At 35.4% G+C, this 17,663-nt stretch overlaps 1 protein-coding gene across 5 annotated transcripts in view; it reads left to right on the top strand.

Annotated features, from left to right (window-relative positions):
• LOC127852330 (uncharacterized) overlaps positions 1-17,663 on the top strand; it is a 63,044-nt gene that overhangs the window by 887 nt on the left and 44,494 nt on the right. For all 5 annotated transcript variants that reach the window (XM_052386292.1, XM_052386287.1, XM_052386274.1 and 2 more), the window contains exons 2-4: positions 14,072-15,081; positions 15,596-15,791; positions 16,456-16,604. In XM_052386292.1, coding sequence (XP_052242252.1) covers positions 14,200-15,081; positions 15,596-15,791; positions 16,456-16,604 — 1,227 coding nt within the window. In that variant the 5' untranslated portion in view covers positions 14,072-14,199. The remainder of the gene's footprint in view (positions 1-14,071; positions 15,082-15,595; positions 15,792-16,455; positions 16,605-17,663) is intronic.

The raw sequence follows: 17,663 nt of genomic DNA, 5'->3' as shown, positions 1-17,663 counted from the left end.
ATAATTACGACTCATTCAGTTTATAAATGTGCTTTGCTGTAATTTATTATTGTGTGCTATGTATACTCGAATAAACTATGTGTTCTGTTCTATTATATTCATATTCATGTAGTGCAATTTCATATTTAATACAATACAATGTATGGAAATAAAGCATTTGGTTTCTTGTATACGTGATATTCTATTAGTATTAAACTATTTATTAAATTCAATAAAAAATGACTTTGTAAATGGAAATAATATTAAGAAAGTGATGACATATTATAATGTTAAAGTCGTAAGACAAAATTAAACATCTTAACTGCGATAATTTCCATTTATTAACTTGACAGCTTACGCACAAAGTGGTGCTTGGGTAACAATCAATTACTGACACCCGCCTTCGATTGTCAATAAATAAACAAACCAGTTTTCTTTTAAAGTGCTCCCTTAATGGATATTTGATTAACAGTCTGAACAGGTGTTATAAACATGCCATTCAATGCGGACAGCTTATCTGTTAGAACATTGCCGCTAATCCGATGTTGTTGCGTAATGTTATTTTAACTATCAGATAAAGATCGTCGTGTATTCGCTGCACAGTAAAAAATATTTTATAAAATGTCGGTTTTTTTAGGGTTATTATTATTATTTATTTATTAATAATGAAATGATAACTCAACTTGTTCTGTTATGTACATGATTTACTAATAAAATGATATACATTTACTTATTATAAAAAAGTTATTATATAATCCATCACTACCTGCGTGCTTGCGGAAAACCATACGGACCACCAGACATGGAGTAATGTACGCTGTCGAACTCGCCTACCTGCGTGCCTGCGGATAACTACTGAAATATCGAATGTGTTCATCGCTTTGTTTTAAATTGTTATTTTATGCCAAATAAATAAACAAATAGACGCTACGGACATTTCTTCGTGTTGTCATACGCTGTTATGTTTATGTACTTCATAAAATATATAAATAAAGAATGCTTTCATTGTCGTTTTAGGTAACTAAACTACTGAATTATCGTATGTGTTCATCGCGATGTTTTACACTATTATTCTACGTTATTTTATGCCAAATAAATAAGCAAATAGACTCTACGGACTTTTCTTTGTGTTGCTTATACGCTGTTGTGTTTATGTACTTCATAAAATATATAAATAAAGAATGCTTTCATTGTCGTTTTAGGTAACTAAACTACTGAAATATCGTATGTGTTCATCACGTTGTTTTACACTGTTACTCTACGTTATTGTATGTCAAAAGAATAAATAGGTCAGAAAAATTATTTCTTTTTAGTTTTTTGTTACTACTCTAGAGTCAAGATTATAAGTTTAATCATTGACGTGATAAATAGCCTCTTATTAAAAATTATATAATGGTCACCAATTAAACTACTCAACAACTAGTGTTCGGCTAGTATGGGGGCGAAATGACCAGGTGCGAAACGACCAGGGCGGAAACGTCTTGGGGGCGAAATAACTAGGGTGCGAAAAAACTTGGACGCGAAACGTCTGTAAATCCATTATATGTGGATATGATACCGAAAACAGTTGATTTACCGAAATCAATTGAATTTCCCACCCTTTACATCGTGAAAGTGGTGTTAAACTATTAATGAATGTTTACTCCAGTTCTCATTTAAATAATGCTACATATTAATTATTTATTTTCTCAAGAGATTTCGTGATACTCTGGTATTTAAAATGACACCAGGTATGGTATACCTGAACGAATGAAAAAACACACTTCTGAATTCGTTTGTATTATGAAAAAGGATAAATACAAGCATGAAACATACCCTAATTACTCTTAGTTTTCGGTTAACTCTTTTTTGTGATTCTTAATATTCCGACATACGGGTTTTAGTCCATAAATTGACTCTTAATTTTTAGGACAGTACATTTCACAGCATTATTTTGCCAGATTTCTTCCCTATTTTCACTTATCTTGTTTCACTTCGATCATGCATTTTCATGACCAGATTAAAGTAATAAAATCTGGCAGATGAATCCCTTAGGGCTATGGCCCATTACATTTGTGTAATAGGGTTAAAATCATGTTTGCCGGTTTTAAACAGAGGTTTCACACCTATGACAAATATACTTAACACTTCAAACAACGTAATGCACGCCTATTGTTATACAAACAATTGAAGGTGTTAGACAATGACTGACGAAGAAAGAAAGAATTCATAGGTTGTATATAGAGGATATTTGTTGGATTCGGTGGATTATCGATTTTAATTCACGAGTGATCATAGAAAATAATATTTTCACGAGTGGCGCAGCCACGAGTGAAAATATACATTTTATATGATCACGAGTGAATTAAAATCGATAATCCACCGAACCCAACAAATTTTCTTTTTATTTTATGCTTTTTTTCACAGTTTATATACATTGTTAAAGAGTTTAACTAAAGAATTACGTTGGGATAATTAAGTCATTTCGTCCAAAAAATGACGTCATTTAACATAAACAGTGAAAATTATCGATAATTCTCACTGATAATTTTCATTGTTTGAAACAGTGAAATTATCAGTTTTAATTCACTGATATTTCTCTATAAACCACCGGAGAGTATAAAATAAATTTTGTTTATTGTATATTAACTTTCTGTACAAGAATAAATCAAGTGAAAATATTTCTAATCAAATGAAAATATATATAAAAGTAACTAAACACGATTCAATACGTTAATCAAACATTGCCGACTTTGCAAACTAATATATTAAAGCGATCAATTTTGACACCCATTTGTTATGTTGTTTTTGGTATCTGTTTTCGGTAGTATTTATTTGTTTCTTACTTTGAATTAGGGTTATTGAATTAATAGACTTCTATACAAATTAATAAAATAGAATTGGTGATGTATTATCCATATCTATTTGTTGCTAACATATTGAATACATACTGTTTTCGTATAATTGTTCACTGTTTTCGGGAGTATATTTTACTGTTTTCGTATATGAAAAAAAAATGCAGATTATTTTTATTAAAATAAATTTTATTTAAAAGTTTTAACATATATGTTTAAATATCTTTAAACTACAATTTTTTTAAACCAGGCATAGGAAAAAAGCGATGTTTTCGTCTTAATATTCAATGTTTTCTTTCATATAATAAAACACTGTTTTCGGTAAATTTTATTGTTTTCACGAAAACAGTACTGTTTTGGGTATCTAGTCATACCGCTTATAAATATCATTCTACTTATGCAAGCAAACTCAAAGCATTCCAATTAATTTCCAAACTATGTCCTAATATAACCAAAAAACACACGTCCTTTTGTTGTCTGAGCTATCCGTAAGCCTGATTCTTACCTGTATATGCTATACATTATCAAAAGTTAACTGTTTGCATTTATAGCGCGATGGCTACAATTATTACTAAAGATACAGGTATCCAGGTATGACATTAATTATAATGATTATGTTTATGTAAAGGAAAACTTAAATAGTTTGCAGTTGTTGTTTTTTTAGATTTTAGGCTGACATTTGGCCCTATTCCAAGGCTCATAAAGTATGTACAGCGATTTTTTTTTGCTCAAAAGGGAAAAGTACCTGTACCAGGCCAATTAGGAAAATTGTGCGCAAAACCCCCTGAAATTGGGAAAATTTGCGTCGTGAAGTCTTCATATTTGGAAATTGGTGTATTTAATTTGTTGCTCCCAAATACTTTTAAATTGATAGCTAAATGTTGTCAATATTATATTTGCTTAGGTTCAAGTCAGAGAGATGCATAGGGAAACTAACTAAATGTTGCATTTTATTTAAAAAAAAATTTTTTTTACAAACTTTCTATAGTATAAGGAATTTTGTTGACAGCAATTGGGAAAGTCCTAATTGGGAAAGCGCCGTTTTCCGATACTTTATAAAGAAGGAAAAAAATAGCTGATTTATTTTTCCAAATTACTTTTCAAATTTTCCAATTTTGAAGTTTAAAACAAAATTATTATTTTTTAAATCTATCACACAGTTATGTTTGTTTCCTATGCAGCATTTTGACAGGGCTCTTGGAAACGCTTAATCAAGCGTATTTGTACTCATAAATTTGAAAAATGACATCTATTTGAAACCAATTGAGAGTCCCCAGGACGCACCTTTTTAGATGGGCACTTTAGCGCCCGTCTAAAGTGCTTAGTGTGAAATTCAGGTCGATACGACTAGGTATGATTAACCCAATACCCGCTTGCGTATCCGCGCAAGAAAGAGTTGTATAATTTATGCAAGAGGTTTGAGTTCTCCAATTATGTGTATTCACAAATGGCAACATTATATTAATATCGTGTTACATTCAATATTTTCGAACGGTGTTTTATAGAAAAGAATCAATAAACAATGATCGTATTGTACGTGTCGCGGAGGAGATTGTTTATGAATGATTAAAATAGTCCACTTTCTGCTGCGTGTGCGTGACGTAGTATTTTCGCTCAGCTCATTCATAAATCTGAGGCTGGCGATAAACAAAGGGGAGTCCGTGTGAGAATAACGCAGTAGTATAAGGTTACGCTTGTTTATATTCACAGGTCTCAATTAATAATACGTTGACCACGAGTTCAACAATTATTACAGGGATACGATAGACAACATAAAAAAATGTTTCATTATCGCTGGAACTGTTAAAAAAACATGTAAATATTACAATAATATTCTCTAAAAAATGTAGTCTTGCTGTTTTGAAATAAGGTTTGGAATTTTGTTTTCTAAATAACTTAATTCAAAACAAAAGTTTAATTATAGTGTTTTTGACTTGTTAGTCGCATATTTACCGCATTATAATGTGTGTTATAATAGGCAAACCATACATTAGTAAAATTCAATCTGCCTTCGCACATAGAAGGAATGGGTCAATTAGGTGCTGCGTTTTCTTTGCTTACTTCAGTTAGAGGTCAATTATTTAAGTAAAAGCAATCACAAGGCTCCGACTTCAAAGGAATTGCGGAGCTTTCTTACATAATAAAAGTCGTAGTCGCATGGTATTTGCGTTTTGCGTCCTATTTGGTCACGTGGTTCTTTTTCCCGGTAGTTTTGGCATTCATGATATATGAGGCTATTAATAGATGCGTCTGTCGATAAACAAAGGAAAGTTTACGGGTTATAACAACGCAATAGGTTACGCTCTCGCATACAACTCAATGACGTAGTACAGGTCGTAAAATGAGAGATTCGGGAAAAAGTTGACGCTTATTTATATCAAAGACCCATATTATCTATAGGTCTTTGTTTATATTCTCAATTTATAAAACGTTGAACATAAGTTCAACAATAACTTCAGCGATATGATAGACAAAAAAAAGTTTAATAATTGCTAAACCCGAATATAACAATTTATAATAATAATACGAATGCAATAGCAGAAGGTTAGTAGAAGGTTAAGCTTGTTTATATTCACAGTTCTCAATACATAGACAGTTGGATATGAGTTCATGAATTACTACAGGCATACTATAGGCAACCTCGAAAATGCTTTTTAATCGCTAAAACCGAAAACAACCTAATATATTATATTAAATATATTTATAACAATAAATGTCTTTTAAAAATGTAGTCGGCGTATACGCTGACTTTAAAATAAAGTTAGCAATTTACTTTTCTAAATAATTAAATACAATTAAACAAAAGTTTAACTATTGTGTTGTGTTTTTCACTTGTAAGCTGCATATTCACCGCATGAAATGTGTGTTAGCATTGTCAAACCACACATTAGTGTGAGTAAAATAAAAAATATACTACGGGAGAGCACTTCATATGTGTCCTCATATGCCTTATTATGAGTATCTTTCTTCACTATCGAAATATATCGTATGTTTATATTTGATTTAAACGCAGTTTTCTTTCGACACATTTAAATCACACGTCAATAGCGCCGTCATGCGAAAATGGGTCTTATGCGTTTCGGCAAGCGTTTGTTAAACCCAACATGTGCTTTTGCGCAGTCAGGCCATAGGCGACGCTGTTCGCTTTAAAATCACTCAATATGTTATGTTTCTCCTTACCAGAAGGAGTGATAGCTGAGTGGGCTATTTATATGATGGGCGCATATGGAATAAGACCCATTTTCACATGACGAGGGTCATTACAAATCTCATTGCGAATTGAAAATGCCACATTTAAGAACAATGCTTTTTGATACAAAATTGAATTGAAAATAGCAAACTTGTTAATAATGGCAGCCTATCCACACATTAAGGAATGATTTCCAGACGTGCTGACCAAGTACGGCAAACATTGTGGTATGATAATTAAACGATTTTCTCTTATCGTGACACTATACTATTTCGCTAATGATTGTTTTCTCATCTTGGAGGCGAAAGTGAAATTCTGCGAGATGGATTGTAACGCGTAATTGTAACAGGGCCACAATTTGTGTCGTTTGAGCATACAGAGAGTATTCCGGAATTCCTTACACTGAACAGTGCTACATCCTTTGAATTGAGCACATACGCAGTGATGTAGCAAAAATTCAGAGGTTGTATCTCGAATCAGCTTATTAAATATTCGAAAATATTCATGCGTGTCTGTTGGCGTTATGTAAAAGTCACTAAGATGAAAACTGAAACAGCTACGCCTAAAAGCGCATGAGTGCTCTATACCTATGTTTATGTTAGCGTTGTTGACACCATGTGAACTGCTCGGGTAATAAGTAAAGCATAAACAGCAATGTTTATATACTTTTATTCCTCCATATACAAGATACGAAGATTGTTGTATATTTTGAATTTGTATATGGTGTCAAAAATCAAAGTTTTGTACACGGAACTTTCATTATGAATTTATATTCTTGGTGAGATAGTCATTTGATATTAGAAAAAAATATTCCTTTAATATGATGGTGACTGCAAATTTTCTTTATATTAAGTTATCATAACCATTTTCATCATACTTTCTATGCTTTCAGAACTTCCAAAAAGCATGTTGTTTTTATTTTGTCTTAGTTATTTCTATGAAATAATAAGGATGATAAAAAATGCACACAAAACTCGACCCGTGCGCTATGACACACACTTTATAAAGTTGAATGGCGTGTGTTCATTTCAAACTTGCGATTGATTTTCAAAAATGAATTGCGTGTTAAATTATGCAATAGCGAACATCTTCAGTGCCTTCAGCGCTTTGATTGAATATCTGGGATCTTCAAGTCAATCCATTAACAAACAAAACCTGTTGGGCAACCTCCTATTTAAACTCAACCCAACACAATTTATTTCCTCACACCTGTTTAAAATCGAATAAATCAAGTGCAGTAATGTTTCTAAATTGTTCCATAGTTTTCCCACATCCCATCCTCTAGAAAGCTAAGCCCTGAGGCTTTATATGACAGTATGAGCATGCTTCCAGTAATGTAGTATTAATTGACACCTTTAAAATAGCTGCTTGCTGATGTTTACAAATTTACAATTTTAACTTCCTAGAAACTTGCCCTTCAAAGACGTTTGATGTCTGCCAACACCATTCACAACTTGCAGTATTTTTCAGGCATAGGTTTAATTGATGTCATTTGGTAGCACTGTTGTGATTGTCAAAGACTTTTGTATTTAACAGGTTTTATTGTTGTTTCAAATGGAAATATCATTGCAGGGTAATGATGTTTTGGGTACAAAAAAAGTAAATGTATATAAGTGTGGTGTGTATGTAAATATATGAATCACTTTCATGCACACTTGCCTTAAAAGAGATGTTTATTTTATTTTGTCTACATGCTTTTTAGCTCACCTGAGCACAACATGCTCATGGTGAGCTTTTGTGATCGCCTTTTGTGCGTCATGCGTCGTCCGTCGTGCGTCGTCAACATTTTGCCTTGTGAACACTCTAGAGGCCACATTTATTGTCTGATCTTCATGAAACTTGGTCAGAACATTTGTCCCATTGATACCTTGACTGAGTTCGAAACTGGGTCATGCTGGGTCAAAAACTAGGTCACTAGGTTAAAAAAAGAAAAACCTTGTGAACACTGTAGAACTCACATTTGATGCCCAATCTTCATGTAACTTTGTCAAAATGTTTGTCTAAATGATATGTTGGTTGAGTTCAAAAATGGTTCTGGTTCTGTTCTGTTGAAAAACATGGCCACCAGGGGGCGTGGCAGTATTCCTTATATGGCTATAGAGAAACCTTGTGAACACTAGAAGTCACAATTTTTGTCCAATCACCATGAAACTTGGTCAAAACACTGGTTTCATTGATATCTCGGACGAGTTCGAAAATGGTCCAGATCGGTGAAAACATGGCCGCAAGGGGGCGGGGCAGTTTCTTCTCTATATATATAATGAAAACATGTGAACCCTAGAGAAGTCACATTTTTTGTCCAATGTTCACATGAAATTTGGTCAGAGCATGTGTTTTCTGAATATGATATTTGAGTTCCAAAATAGTTTGGATCGGTAAAAAAGCATGGCCACTGGGGGGGGTCATTTTCCTATATAGTTAAGCAGCTTGTGAACACTCTAGTTTAGCATGTCAAGGGAAGTAACTGCAAAATGGCTTTTGAAAAATTATGTTGAATTGACAGAGTTATCTCCCTTTCTAGTGCTCATGGTGAGCTTTTGTGATCGCCTTTTGTCCGTCGTCCGTCGTGCGACATTGACATTTGCCTTGTTCACTCTCTAGAGGCCACATTTATTGTCCAATTTTCATGAAATTTGGTCAGAAGATTGGTTTCAATGATGATAAGTTCGAAAATGGTGACGTTTGCTTGAAAAACATGGCTGCCAAGGGGCGGGGCATTTTTCCTTATATGGCTATATATGGCTTTAGCAAAATCTTGTTAACACTCTAGAGGCAACATTTATTGTCTGATCCTCATAAAACTTGGTCAGAAGATTCATCCCGATAATATCGTGGATGAGTTCGAAAATGATGTCGGTTTGTTGAAAAACATGGCCGCCAGGGGGCGGGGTATTTTCCTTATATGTCTATAGTAAAACCTTGTTAACACTCTAGAGGCCACATTTATTTTCCGATCTTCATGAAACTTGCTCAGAAGATTTGTCCCTCTGATATCTTGGATGAGTTCAGGAATGGTAACCTTTGTTTGATAAACATGGCTGCCAAGGGGCCGGGCATTTTTCCTTATATGGCTATATATGACTATAGTAAAATCTTGTTAACACTCTAGAGGCCACATTTATTGTCCAATCTTCATGAAACTTGGTCAGAAGATTCATCCCAAAAATATCTTGGATGATTTCGAAAATGATGCCTGTTGGTGGAAAAACATGGCCGCCAGGGGGCGGGGCATTTTTCCTTATATGGCTTTTGTAAAACCTTGTTAACACTCTAGAGGCCACATTAATTGTCCAATCTTGATGAAATTTGGTCAGAAAATTTGTCTTAATGATATCTTAGATGAGTTCAAAAATGGTTACGTTTGCTTGAAAAACATGGCCGCCAAGGGGCGGGGCATTTTTCCTTATGTGGCTATATAAGGCTGTAGTAAAATCTTGTTAACACTCTAGAGGCCACATTTATTGTCCAATCTTCATGAAACTCGGTCAGAAGATTCATCCCAATAATATCTTGGAAGAGTTCAAAAATGATGCTGGTTGGTTGAAAAACATGGCCACCAATGGGTCTGGGCTATTTTCCTTATATGGCTATAGTAAAACCTTGTTAACACTCTAGAGGTCACATTTATTTTCCGATCATCATGAAACTTGGTTAGAAGATTTGTCCCAACGATATCTTGGATGAGTTTGAAAATGGTTTTGGTTGATTTAAAAACATGGCCACCAGGGGTGGGACATTTTTCCTTGTATGGCTATAGTAAAACCTTGTTAACACTCTAGAGGCCACATTTATTGTCCAATCTTCATGAAATTTGGTCTGAAGATTGGTCTCAATGATATCTCGGATGAGTGTGAAAATAATTATGTTTGCTTGAAAAAAATGGCTTCCAAGGGACGGGGCATTTTTAGCTCGACTTTTATATATCAAATATACATGTATATAGTGGAGCTATCCTACTCATCCCGGCGTGAGCGTCTGCGTTAGTGTCTGCGTAAGCGTGCAAATGTTAAAGTTTTCGTACTACCCCGAATATTTTCTTTGTCCCTTGACATATTGCTTTCATATTTTGCATACTTGTTTACAGGGATCATATTTTCCCGCAACATCATTCGGTCTGGATTTAAATGGGGAAAAAAGTGTCCGAAAATTTATATCCGAAATCATGAAAAATTACATTTAAATATATGCCATTGATTTTGCCATTCATGAGGGTGGTATCATAAATGTACAAGTTAAATTCCCTTAGGCATTTTTTTTAAACAGAACATACGAGTTTTCTCATTTGGTTTTATCATTTGCTATTTCATTGTCGTTTCGTGTGCTGTTTGATCTGACTGTTTCATCGTTGTCAATATTAGTAATCTGTGTTAGTCAATACCGATGTTTTAATTAGTTGTCGACTCAATAATAGCTTACAAACATGCACTGAACCAAACAAATGTCTGTGCGTATGTTGGCTACTGACAATAACAAAACCAAATAGTTAAGAAATAAAAATAATTTGTGTACGTTATATAGTTGGTTGTCGAATAACCCACGACCGATAGTTAAGATGCGTAAGTATTAAATCACGAGTGCAAAGCACAAGTGATTTGAAACCACGCATCTTAACTTCCGGTCGTGGGTTATTCAACAACAAACAATAAAGTACACGAATTATTTCGATTCTAACACGATTTTTACTAAAGATTTATACAATGTATATTATTTTTCTTGTGTACGATTTTATGTGAAGACAAGTTCCGCCCATAAAAAATAACTTTCGGCTGTTCTGTCAATCAGATCCGCGACTTTCACATTTATTGCCGGATTATTACGCTGGTGGAAAATGTATCCGCATGCTTTGTTAAGTTACAGCGCGTGCTTTCAGTGTATAATTATTGCAGAATATCAGATTTTCTTCTTTGTTTATATGAAAGTTTACTGTATCATGCATGAAATGCACTATTTCCACGAGGATAACATCCAGGTTTTCATCTCCGAAGTAATTGTCAACGATTTTATCATGGACGAGTACACATTACGGACCGATTAGTGTGCAAGGTATAAGCCAGTGAAATTATCGATTGATACTTACACGGGGTTATTCACGCACGACTAATACACAACCGCGCGAATCTGCGCTGCTTGGGGTCATACTCTGATACTAGTCGGCTGACGTGCAATAAACTGGTCCTGACCGGTTTAGCAACTGCAGCGAATGGTTTATCACACCTAATCGAGATAAGAATGTAATGAGGGTGTGTTAGCATGTGCACTGTGTAATCGATTTCATGACTCGGGAATTTTAGCTAACAGAATCGGACCGATTGTTTGGGATTTTCAATCGGTCTTTCATGACCCCAATCGGTCTAGGACCGACAAAACCGAAAAAAATATGACCCCTGCTTGTTTACCCACATGACCCTAACCTATAAACAAGAGCAGACAACTCTATCAAGCATTTTGTCATAATTATGGCCCCTTTTCCACTTAGAATATGCAGCTAATGTTAAAGTTTTCTTACTGCCCCATTTATTTTCATTGTCCCTTGACATATTGCTTTCATATTTTGCATACTTGTTTACCAACATCACCCCAACCTATAAAAAAGAGCAGACAACTCTATCAAGCATTTTGTCATAATTATTGCCCCTTTTATACTTAGAATATGCATATTATTGATAAATCTATGTTAAAGTTTGCGTACTACCCCAAATATTTTCTATATCCTTTGACAAATTGACATATTGCTTTTATATGTTGCATACTTGTTTACCAACATGACCCCAACCTATAAACAAGAGCAGACCACTGTATCAAGCATTTTGACATAATTATGGCCCCTTTTACACTTAGATAATTGAACATTTTGCTTAAATTGCCATAACGTCTTTATTTATGATCACATTTTATTATTACTTTGACAAAACAACACTTACCTGAATACCACAATGGATTCCACCCAAACAATACCCAACGCCCCTACCCAGAATCCCTTCCCCCCCCAACCCCCCCCCCAAATTATTTTTTTTTAAACATCATTTAATAAATTACCACACCCCACATTATACCCCCCTCTCTGCCACCCCCCCCCCCCCCCCCTCCAAAAACAATTAAAAAAAATTCCCTTTTTTTATTTTTGAAAGATCGTAATAAATTATTGAATATGAACAATTTCCCCATGATGGCTTACATTGTACTGTCAAGCACTCAAATAGTCGAGCGCGCTGTCCTCTGACAGCTCTTGTCCCTTATATGGCTATAGTAAAATCTTGTTAACACTCCAGTGCTTTCCACAGGCCATTTAACGGTCCTTCGCCGGGGCGCTTGAAAGTCGAAATCAGAGTCCGCGGGGTGCTTGAAATTGTCTGATCAGTGTGTATTTTTCATACTGCAACTTCTTAAGATCAAAGCGATATCGACTTCGCACAAAATTGTTATAGCCGATTTATGATCCTCTGTCAATAACGTCATGTATCTCTTTACCCACCTAAAGTTGCCTAAAGGCGGATCATCGTTGTAATGGAAAATCGATATCGGCCAATGAGAGCACACGCTTTGAATAAGCGACAACACTGCTAGACAGTAATACCTGCACTAAGATCATGCATACGACGAGTCTCGGCCTCTTACTAAGAAGACTGATGGCAACCGGGTGTAATCCTCGTTAACATTTTGCATGTCATGCGTAATATGGTCAAAACATTTATTCCACTCGTAATGCGCTTTAACAAATTATCGTTGAATTAATTACACACAACCGTGAATGTTTCTGTTGATTCTCGAATGAACATTATTAAATTTCTATTTAATCCCAAACACCCTTCCGGATTTAAATGCTAACATATCATTAAAAAATTCTAGCATAAAATAAACAGTGCTTTATCCTTTGTCTCCATAAAAAGTGCGCGAAAATTATGCAGACATGTAGAACGTCGCATGGAAAGTGTGGGTGTATTTTGTGTTATATAAAAAGGAGAACATCACGTCAGGCAATTAACACGTGTTCAGAGGAAAAAACGCCCCCATTGGACATTTCATCACATCTTTAAATAGTTACATATGCCAAAATTTATTTGATACATAAGAAAAATGGCGAATGTGTGTGTTTCTTGATATTCTTGAGCACTTTTATCGTGAATATTTACCAGAGTTTGTTTTTTAAAGTGGAATATACGAAATTGTCCGGTAATGTGTAGCGATGGGAAAAGTAATAAGTACCCCCCCCCCCCCCAAACTGCCCCCGGGCGTCTTAAAAAAATCCTGTGGAAAGCACTGCACTCTAGAGGCCACATTTTCTGTCCGATCTTCATGAAACTTGGTCAGAAGATTCATCCCGATAATATCTTGGCCGAGTTCAAAAATGATGCCGGTTGGTTGAAAAACATGGCTGCCAGGGGGCGGGGCATTTTTCCTTATATGGCTATAGTAAAACCTTGTTAACACTCTAGAGGCCACATTTATTTTCCGATCTTCGTGAAACTTGGTCAGAAGATTTATCCCTATAATATCTTGTTTTCTCAGGTGAGCGACTTTGGGCCTTTCAGGCCCTCTTTTTTATTTAAGTAACAATAAAGAGAACATAATGAGTGGGATTCTTAATGTACATTTTGTGTTTGGGTTTTTAATAATGAAACCAACAATTATATTATTTTTTATATTCATTCTTTATTTAAATGGATTTTCTGCTGAAAATTTGAAGACGTGTGCAATATTCATTGGGACTCCAAGTAATGAGTCCAAGGACTCCTGTTTTAAAATCCTAGTGAGACCCCTGTTTGAGATAAAAATTTAGCAAATATAATCTTAGATACACTTGAATTTTCAATGATAATAATATATTCCAAATAAAACACTCACATCTAAATTCCATTTTTTTTGTTAAAACAACACTATTTTGCCAATTCAAAGCTCCTTGGTTTCATTCCCCAAACAACTGGTTTGATATCTATGAAATTCTTTAATCTCTAAGGTATTTATAAACGCCATCATTTTAGCATATATTTGCCAGAGAGCACCATTTTACGTCCTCAGACTTAAAATTTCACAGTGTAACGCATGTGAATTATTTGCTTGTTCATTGCAGCATTATGTGAAACTACACGCAGCAGACTGCTATACCAACAGCGGACTGTAATCGCCCAAGCAGACAGTTCTGGTTATTTCTGGTTTTCAATAAAGTGGAAATTTATCAGACCTATAAAAAAGTCAACAATGCGTGTGTGGTTTTGTCCACGTAAATCTCGACACCAGTGGGTGGCATTTCTGTTTATCGTCTGTTTCGTTGGTGTCTTTTTGTCCTACCGGCGTCTCATGAACAGCGAGAGTGAGAAACACATGAAATCTGACAAGGAGCTACATTCCAATAAAAACTTTGTACAAATTCAGGAAAATCTCAAACAGCAAGTGAAGGATGATCTTAAGTCAGGAAAAATCCCTGTTGATCCAATAATTGGATCAAAGTTTGTGAAAGAGGATGGAAATATTGTTAACAATCCCCCAAAGTTAGAAAATTCTGAACTTATAGTAGGGAGAGTGCTAGAAAATGCAGAGGATTATATCTCAAATGGGGAAAAACTAGCTCGATTGAAGTTACTGGTTGTACAGTTAAGTCCACAAGACTGGAAAACTGCACCGGATGCAGATGAAATAGTTCTGTTGACTAAGTCAGAGTTCATGGACCTTAAAATCATCAGCAAAATGAGCTGTCGGGAAATCGATCATTTGGTTGCCATAAATCGCCAGAGTGGATACCACGGGAAAAAATATGTTGATTACATGAAAACTCATCGAGATTCAGACATTGAAATGGTGGTTAAAAGTGTGGGTCATGACGAGCAGTTCAAAATCAGCTGCATGAAACAGGACTACAACAATGACAGGTGCTCGTTCATGGCCAATTATAAACTCCTGAAGGAGCTTGTGTTGCTGGCATTATTGGAGAATCCAGCTCTTGTTCAGCTTAAGGGGTTTTGCCTGCGAGGGGATGCAATTGACTTAAGGGTCAACAAAAGAGGGATCGTGTTGGTAACTGAGGCTGGGACACAGCTTGAAACGGGGATGATCATGCACCTGCCATGGGCTACAAAACTGAAGGTAAGGTTTGCATGAAGGCTACACACTTCAGCATCATACACTTTTCAGTAAACATGTTACCATTGTGGCCTGAACTTAAACTGGTACAGTAATCGAAATGGTCAGTTCAATTAGTAAAAAGAAAATATTTTATATTTATATCAAATGGTAAGGTATCTCAGAAAGCAATTTTTATGGAAAAAAAAGTATATAAAGTTCAATCAAAGTTGAAACTAACGTTGAGTTCAAACTGATCATTAATGTTCTGTTCAAACCAAAGGTACATACTAGCCAATTTGTTTAGAGAATCTCACATAGTTAACTTCCTATTTGTATGCTACTAAATCATTAAGACCTTTATCCTTTATTTTGTGTAAAAGAAAAATTCCATTTGAGCAGTCGGTACAGGCTAATATGCAAGACACTTTACACACATGCATTAAACTCTTCCCAGAGTCAGACTCATTTACTCTTTCAGCGCTATGTTTCAGATATTGCTAAAGCTGTTTTAGTTATTTCCATCCCTGTGTTTCAGATGCTACTACAGCTGTATGAGCTATTACGGTACCTGGACACCAGCCCCGCCGGTTCCCTGGGCTTTGAGGCTCTGCAGCTCCACGATTTTGTACTCGTTGAAAACAGCCTGAGACTGGTTGACTTAGACAACCTCAGGGTAGGGGAACCAGCGTGCACCACAGATGTGCAGTGTCAGGATGCCTCCCTAGACGTTGGTATGTGATACTGTGTGCTGTATTTACGTGTGTGCGGTTGATATGATTGTTGTAATTTGAATACTAATAGATTGTGATGTTCAGGTTTTTTTAATAGTCTCTTGAGAGTGAGCACATCAAGATTTAAAAGTGAACCATTTGTGGCTTATATAAGAACGAGTCTTTTACTGGATAATCTGGGCTTATTGAATGTGGTAAACTGTTGTCCTAGATTAGCCTGTGCTGTCTGCACAGGCTAATCAGGGACAACAACTTCCACCCAGACTGGATTTTAGTTTAAACTAGACTTCCTTTAAATGAAAAAAAATGGACAACCCCTTTGGCTTTAATGTTATTTTTTGTATAAATGCAGTGTTTTCTGATCTGTTGATCAGAACATTTCTTCTGATAGTATCTTGGCTGAGTTGGATAATGTTTCGAGTTCCTCGAAAAACATGGCCACCCGTTGCGCAGGCTAATCAGGGACAACACATTCTGCTTGTATGGTATTTTCCATTTAAAGAAAGTCTTTTCTTTGCAAAAAATGAGTTAAGACAGAAAGTGTTGTCCCTAACTAGCCTGCGCAGACTGCACATGCTCATCTGTGACAACACTTAAGGCAGATGCAGTCCAGTTTTTGAAGAATGAGGCTCAATTCATGGATTGTCAATTCATTTTATTCCAGTTTCTATCAAGTGTCAGCAGAACACATGTCAGGGGTATAACTCACGTGTCAACATGGAACTTGTTCGTTCTGTCGTCGTGGAGCCCATGTTGCAAACGTTCCCGAGCTCTGTCAGACAGGAAGTACAGAATTTCCTGTCTGATCTGCAGGTAAATAATACTTTTATCTACAGGTAAATCACAATATTATCTATAGGTAAATTACACTTTTAGCTACAGGTACATCAAACAAAATTTCTACAGGTAGATCTTCAGTGAAATCACACTTATCTACAGGAAAACGCTCTTTTTCTTACAGGTAAATCACACTGTTATCTACAGGTAAATCACATTTTTTTATAAAGGTCAGCTGCATGACTATTTTAAGTGTGATTATATATTGACCTGTGAGCTTAACATCAATAAAACAGCATGAAAATGTGGAGAAATCTGGGGGGGGTTCATCCCTATTGAAAAAGAATTACAGTCAAACCTGAGAACAGCGGTCAGTCAAGGGAAATGACCAAAGTGACCGTTGTCCACAGGTGACCGTTGAATTCGGATCACAATTTTAAGATGGTTTGTCTGTTGGTAGTATTGCTACGTCGTTACCTCACCCAGTCGTTTGCATACAGTGTAAAAAAAGGCTCTTTGCCGTTAACTAAGCATAATAACAGAATTAACTTACGGGTGCACATTGAATAATACAGAATAATATCTTATAGATTGATTTAATTTCATATTGTTAAATTAAAGCAATGACTTTATCAAAGCTGGTATAATTGTTTACTCATACATCTCGTTCATTCAGTAAATAGAGCTTGTCACATGCCATTGACGTCACGTCCGTACAAGTCTAAAAAGCGGATTAGCTGTCATAAACCGATAGTGCGGTGTAATTGTACCGTTCTAATTAAAAGAAAAAGACTCAAAAAGTTTGTTAAAATGTATTCGTACGCAAACATCACTCACAAAGCATTTTCATTCAACAACCTCATACAAAATACAAACATTCATTCATTCTTTATCCAAAAAAACATAGCACATCATGCACAAAAAAGAAGATAACTTATCACACAAAAAACTTAAAAACACAAATTATCACTCGCAACAATCAAAACAATTCACTCCACGCTAAAAAACTCGCTAATCTTCTTCTGAACATTAGCACACTTGACGCAGTGCGCAAAGAATTCGTCTTGGAAATTCATGATTGAGTCAAGCATCACC

This window comes from Dreissena polymorpha, chromosome 1 (genome assembly GCF_020536995.1).
Source record: "Dreissena polymorpha isolate Duluth1 chromosome 1, UMN_Dpol_1.0, whole genome shotgun sequence".
NCBI classification, from domain to species: domain Eukaryota; kingdom Metazoa; phylum Mollusca; class Bivalvia; order Myida; family Dreissenidae; genus Dreissena; species Dreissena polymorpha.
The sequence above is the reverse complement of the archived record's forward strand: the minus strand, read 5'-3'. Positions and strand labels throughout refer to the sequence as shown.